At 42.3% G+C, this 7,201-nt stretch overlaps 1 protein-coding gene across 1 annotated transcript in view; it reads right to left on the bottom strand.

Moving 5' to 3' along the window:
• Nucleotides 1–644: 644 nt before the first annotated feature.
• The window catches only part of LOC308403032 (serine/threonine-protein kinase 4-like), a 46,261-nt gene continuing 39,704 nt past the window's right edge, over nucleotides 645–7,201 (bottom strand). Inside the window, exon 11 of the mRNA XM_080892257.1 lies at nucleotides 645–5,654. Coding sequence (XP_080748383.1) covers nucleotides 5,496–5,654 — 159 coding nt within the window. The 3' untranslated portion in view covers nucleotides 645–5,495. The remainder of the gene's footprint in view (nucleotides 5,655–7,201) is intronic.

Genomic DNA, 7,201 nt, shown 5'->3' with positions numbered 1-7,201 from the left:
AGAAACAGTGTACATTTAGCCACGTAGAGTCAAGACGACCTGCTGAAGCTCCAACTGAGCAGCAGGTCTGAGTAGTTCAGAAACTGCTGATTACAGGGAACGGTTAAAAAAAAAGAGCAAATATCCAGTGAGCAGAAACTGTGTTAATGTTTGATGTCAGAGGTCAGAGTAACTCAGTAACTCAAATAACCGCTCGTTACAACCAAGATATGCAGAAGAGCATCTTGAACTGTAGACAGCAGAAGACCACACCTGTCAAATAACAACAGGAAATTGTGGCAATAATTGCAACAGACTTATTAAAACTGGTGAACAAATGATGAAATATAATTTGCCTGGTGTGTTGAGTCTCAGTTTGGGATGTGCTGCAACAGGAGTTACATGAAGGATGCAGCTGACAAATCTGCAGTTACTTTGTGATGCTGTCATTTCAACATGGACCAAAATCTTTGAGAAGTGTTCTTTATATTTAATCTCTGCCATGAAGAATTGAAGCAGTTCTGAAGGAAAAATGGGGTCCAGCCTGTTACTGCCAAGGTGTACCTAATGAAGCGTCTGCTGCGTGTTTACAGTTACATTTGATTTAATTGGAACTTTAATAAGAATCTATATGTACAAAAGTAAAAGCAGCATCTTTTATTGCTTTAGTTTTTTATTTTCTTTGTTAGACAAGCAAACAACAAAAAACCCACAAAGGACACAAACCAACCAAACACCAGTGATCTCAAACACAAGCTGACTTTAAGGCCGACGCCAACAGGAAGCAAACTCAGATCCTGACATGCTCAAACAGATTTATACAAAAGGCAGAGACACAAGACGGCAGAAAGATTTTCACTTAGATTAACTTGTAAAATAAAAAGTCTAATCTGGAGTTGCTGAACTAAAGCAACATTTCATGTTTTTCTCTGGTTTTCTTTGTTTTGTTCGTTTGTTCACTTTTTTCCAAGAATCCAATTCTGGTCTTTATTTGATCCAAAAAATGTTTGTGCTTGAATATTGAGGTGAAATTAAACAGCTAGTTATATAAAACCAGCACGAAACAAAAAGTTAAAGAAAGAAATGTTCACAAAACAAACGTAGAGATTAAAGAGAGCCTCATTTTGAGTGTATGGATTTATCCATGAATCACTCGTTGAGTAAACTGACATGCTGCTCAGTTTTTTTTTTTTTAAACTCAAGCATGTAAATTATATTAAATCAAAGTAAAAATTCAACAGTCTCAAGGTTGAAGAAGTTTGGCTGTACCAAAAATAAACCTGCAAATGCTTTCTGATGTTTGTTGTGGTTTCCATATTCAGCAGTTTATGAAGAATCAGTCAAAGGTTGGAAAATCAAAGAAGCATTTAAAAGTGTCTCTGTTACATTAAAGAAAAGAAAAAAAAAAAAGAGGTTGTCTGGTCTCCAGTGACTTTGACTTAATTTCAGGCAGCAACAAGCAGCTCATGCAAATAATTCAACAACAATCAGGCGCCATTATTTTAAATATGTGTCCCCTTTTTCTGAACGTCGAGGGATCAAAACCAGTTTTTATATTCTGACAGCCCCACAGTGCATCCACAGTTGGTAGGACAAGGCAGAAAAAGCTTTGCCTGTAACACAGCAGGAAATGAATTGTGCTCATGAGTCATCATCTTACAGAGAAACACAGGAGACACCAACCAGCTTAAAGGGGCAGTTCAAACAAACTCACAGGTTCTTCCTCCGGCCTGCACTGATATCCATCCACCTTTATCAGTTTGGTCTCAGACATGCCTACAGCTGCTTATTACTGCAAAGTAACAGGCTGATAAAACACGAGCATGTCAATGACTGTAACCACAGACCTGATGGATGATCTGCATCACAAAAAGGCTCAAAAAACAGTGTGAACACAGAGAAATGATCCAAATTAGCTGAGCTGTAGACAGACAACGGTCAGCTACAGCTTCCCAAGGTGGACAATTCGAATTTCAAGCCACAATCAAATCTAAACAGACATAAAGGAAAAGTGAACCCACTGTACAGTTCTTATGAAGGATGAAAACAGCCACAGAGGGCAGAAACATTTCTGCAGCAGGCTGTTAACATGTTTATTTCTACTATAATGCTGTGGACTGAAAGGAAACTGGCCATGTGACTAAAACATGGCTGGTGGATAAAGAGCACTGCAGGCCACAGGAAAATGTGCACATTGTGGATTTGAACCACCCGTTAAATACAGCATTGTGTGATGAAATCCATCTGAAGGGTTTCCCTCTGAAAGCAGCCATTCTCACATTTTTTCTAAAGTCCTGTTTTTGACACTGAACTTTTCAGCTGAATGAATCAAAATATACACATGCAGCCGAGTGTTGCTCATATATACAGACGTGACCGTGTATGAAGGAACTCTGAACCATCTACAGCGTTTTCTAATTGGTTCTGCCATTATTTCACAGCCCTGAGGAGTTTTTATGACCTGAGAAGCTCATTTTCATCCGGACACACACACAAACCGTCACCTCGCCGACTGACTGCGTCACCGCTAAACCTACGTAGAAAAATATAAACCGTCCCTTATTTTCTCTTGTGCTGGACCTCCTAAAGGAATGTCAGAAGTTAAGTCTTCTTGGCACTTTTTCAGGAGCGGCCTCGTCGAGTCCGCTGTGCCAGATCAAACCCGGGGGGATAAAAGCTTTGTTGAATCTGCTCCATAAATCTGTCAAACCAGGTCTGTTTTTTTAGAGCTTATTTTAGGAGAGATAAAGAAAAAAACTGGATCTGAAATGAAAATCCAAACAATAAGAAGGGCACTGGTGGTTAAACAAAAAGGCAAATGTGCTCATATTTCACATTTTGGTGCAATCAACAATCAGAACATCAAAATTCAGAAGTTTTAGGATCCCAAACTTCATGTTTTACTTACAAACCATCATCTGTGCTTTCAAAAATGACTTTGTGGAGAGATGGAACAGTTAGCAAGTAAACGGATATAAGAAAGATGAGATCTTCTCGTCTATTGTCCACTGTCAAACATTTATAAGGAGACATTAATAAATGGTTCCTAACACACTGTAACGTTACAAGTGCCCACGATATGCTCATTTACAGTTTCATCGTTTCATTTTGCAGCAGACTACGTCTACATTTTCAATGTTAAAGAATGCAGGATTTTCCTCACAGGCTTCACTGATACAGAACCTCTGGCCCTGCTGTGATTGGTCACCTGTCTCTGCTGTGATTGGTCACTTGGCTAATCGAGAATAAGGCACTGTCAGAGAACGTCTTTGTAGGGAGTCGTGCTGAGACGATCCAAAATGAAGGAGACTTCATTGAGCTGCAGCCAAAAATGTAAAATTTGCAGGGTCAACATTTTTGATAGAAGGGCAGGAGAGTGTATATAATTCTACTTTCTCTCTCTAAATACTTTTTAAACAAGCTCAGCTGAAGTAAAATACGTTTTTGTAAGTATTAGAGACGTGACAGGAGCGTGCACCACGAGTACAGCAGCTTTGATTTCAGTCATGAAGCGAGCAGGAGAGATTTTTAGATACAGTCGCCTTCAATCACAGCCGGCTGCTTCTGTTTGTGCTGTGGTTCAACCACACTGCTCTGGGAACGGGCATAGTCGAGGGGGCCGTCCTGACCAATCAGCATGTTTTAGCACAATGCGAACATTTTAACTCGAAAGAAAAAAAAAAAAATCTGCTTCACTGGAAGAAAAATTAAATGGCCTGAGTGTAATTTTATTTTTATCAAAAAACAAACACAAAAAAAGTAAAATGAGGGATTTTCTGTGTAGAGCACAATCATTTTAGCCCCCGAGCTCCACACACTCCACTTCACTCAGGAAAATCTGTCTACTGCCCCCTGCTGGACTTTAGGGAGTTTCTCTACAACAAGTTTTGCTTCAGTTTAGCGAGAACAGTGAGCGAAGTTCATCTGAGGACGAGTCAAACCAGCGGCCAGGCGGCCACTGTGCCCCGTGCTACACTCAGAGACCCACTCAAACAAAGGAAACGTATAAAAAAATAAAAAGGGCACTTCATTTAGTCTGCATGTCGACAACAATAACTCCTCCTGTGCTGTAATGACAGGATACTGATGACGTACTGTAATACTGGAGTTATGAATGTCGACACAAACTGGAAACACTTGAAAATGTCTTTTAACTCCTAATTTACAGTGTGTTAGAAACATTTACTAAATATTGACATAGTTCTACAGATTTGTAATTTCATGTAGCCAGATTTCTTTTTTCTTTTCTTTTTGATCATCTCAACCTGTCAGATTCATCTTCTGACCCACAAGCCGACAGACAACCGAAACCCAACCGAACAAACCAATCAGAGAGCAGAATCATCACCTGTGAACTGTAAACACTCCTCATTAACTGGCCCAAGAGCTGAGATGACGATCGCATAATCTTATAAATATATAAAACTGGAAAAAGTGAAATGATGTGCTCTACAAAGCAAAGAATACGTCTGCTTCACGAACCACACTCTGCACTAACTGATCCCATTTTTCTGTCTTCTTTACTGAAGTAATTCTGCAGGCTGGCTTCATGCTGCAGCTGCAGGAGTGAGAGAAATGTGCTTCAGCCCACAGAAGATCAAAGACAAAAGAAAAGCTCTAGTAACAGTTTGGTCGCGAGGCACAAACACAAAGTCCGATATAATGAGTAGGACTTCAATGTAACACCAAGTTATGAAATGTAGAAAACAGAAACGCAGGGACATGTACCAGATTAGAGAGTTTCCTCAAGCAGCTTTGAAAGAAACCTTAGCTTTGGAGTTCAGAGCAAACTGTGTGGAAACACAGAATATGTGCAGCATCTCTCAGATGACCAGTCGAGTGGAAGAGGAGAAAAACTGGTTATCTCCTCTGCTTTTAGCTGTGAATTCAAATTCAGTGATTTGTTGTCTTTTAGAGATCTTTGGAAAAGCAGACGTGCCGACAGAACCCAGTTTTATCCACTGTCCATGTTACATTTTTGTGCATTTTTCAAGAATGAAGATTCATCCTGTTCTATAAAACACCTCGCTGTCTGACGCAGAAACCTAGAAAAGCTCCGCAGCTTCACCAACAATGATGGCAAGAAGTTAAGTAATAGACGAGTACCGAAGTTTAACAGTCAGCAGTTCAAATGATGATGTACCACATGATTACAGACAGGACCTGACGGTCTCCAGGTATGTTCACCTGTTCACCTCCTTAAAGCAACTGTGTGCAAGCTTGAAATAAGCAGAAAGAAACTCGAGTCCAAAACTGCTGCTGATGATACTGAAATGAAAAGAAATGCCACAAACAGAAGGATCATGGATCTCAAGCAGACAAAATAAATGTCAATGATATTCAGCTGAACAGCTTTTCTACAGTTTTTCTTAGACAAAGGTCCAAAAGCTCAGCAGGCAGACGTCAAACCGATAATCCTCACTCCCCAAACGTCACATCACGCAGAAACTCCAGCAGCCTCGGTGACGTTCCTCCAAACTGCTGCGGGAAACGTGAGAGAAATCCTTCAGAACTTCTCAGAAGTTCGGCTGCCTTCGTTTTTTGGCCTCGATGGCGTCGAGGATGGGCTGCCTCTTGGACTGGTAGCGCTGGCGGATCTCCTCGATCTCCTGCTCCATCTGAGGGTCCAGAGAGGCAAGCTTCAGCCGCAGATCCTCCACCGACCACGTGCTTACCTAGAGGAGAACACATTGAACTATGTTAAGGCTGCTGTGCTTATTCATCAGCATTGAGGACCTCGGGTGTGTGAGACGGAAAGTCAGGGCACCTCATTAAGAGCAAACATTTATTTTCCCTGAGTTTGACGAGCGTTGACTTTCAGGCTCCTCTCATGTGGAACCAGCTCACAGTTTGGCTTCAGACTCCCTCCCTGCTCTCACCTCTCTGCTTTAAATTATAGTTACGAGAAACACAAAGTTTTCTGAACACTGAACGTTTGTCATGAGTGAACTCTCACGGTCAGCTTTTGATACACACAACGCGTCACAACGACATTCGAAGCAGGATTTGATGACTTTAGGGTCAAAGATCAACGCGGACGCAGTCCATTAGTGGACGCTGACAAAAACCTTTACCGCGCCCTCAAAGTACGTCACACATGACAGCAATAACCAAAGTGTCTGATGAAAGTATCTATTTTAGCAGCTTTCAAAGGATGAATCTATTGACTTGTATTCAATCCCTCCTCTCTCGGTTGCCGGCCTCAGACAGGGACCTGGTGCTTGCTTTAGCTTTTCCCCAGGGGATTCCCCCTCTCAGCTTTTACCAGCAGCACAACGCTCTCAGGCTATTTATTACCCAGAATCAATAGAGCTAAAATAACGCCGCCGTTTGAGTCCACTAGACAGATAACCGTGAACAAGGGAAGGTCCTACAACTGGACTCCAAAAAAGCGGCCAAAAGGGCCAAAAGCTCACATCAACATTTGCTGCTGATATGTCCAGTTCATTCAATATATTTACAGTAATCAATCATGAGTATTGCTTTACAGGAATCATCCAACTAAAGCATTTAAAAATGGGACAAGACCTTCTTTGATTTATGGACTCATCAATGAAGAAGTAAAATTAACCTAACAGACCAACAAATATATTTTTTATGTCAGAAGCATTTTAACTTTTGGAGAAGACAGCTTAATTATTAAACTAGCCAATAAAAAAAAATACTCACTTATTAAATAAATGATGAAGTGCATCAAAACAGCAACGGGAGGTTTTAACTGGAATATTAAGATGTGACCTTCGGGCATGGACGCGCTTGTTTTTTGTTTTTTAAAAGGTTCCTTCATGTAATGATCTGCTAGAGGGTGTGGGGGGGCCACAGCCCCGTCCTCCAGGGCATGAAGCAGGTATGGAGGAGATCAAAACTCCAGACATCCAGAGGCCCCCAGAACACAAGAGACCAAGGAAGACCCACACTGTCCCAGTAAGAGCTAAGGAGAGTCCCAGATGAGGGCTCACTCAGCAGCCGCGGAGCAGAAGCCAGGGGGAGTTGCAGTGACGCGCCCGTGAGCTCCGCCGGCAGCCAGCTGTGCCTGAGTGACCGAGCCCCAGGCCGAGAGGCCGGGGGCACCCCACCTCCGAAGTGGCCCGAGCGAGCCCCAGGCTCCAGGCCCCGATAAGCGGCCGCCAAGGAGTGAGCCGGTGTGTACCTGGACGCCCATCCCCGGACACAAAGAACCACCAACGCACCGACGTCTGAGGGAGTCCGCCACTGGCAGGGG

Source organism: Rhamphochromis sp. 'chilingali' (assembly GCF_963969265.1).
Source record: "Rhamphochromis sp. 'chilingali' genome assembly, chromosome: 9".
NCBI lineage: Eukaryota > Metazoa > Chordata > Actinopteri > Cichliformes > Cichlidae > Rhamphochromis > Rhamphochromis sp. 'chilingali'.
Note: the sequence above shows the minus strand (reverse complement) of the source record. Positions and strands in the feature narration are given on the sequence as shown.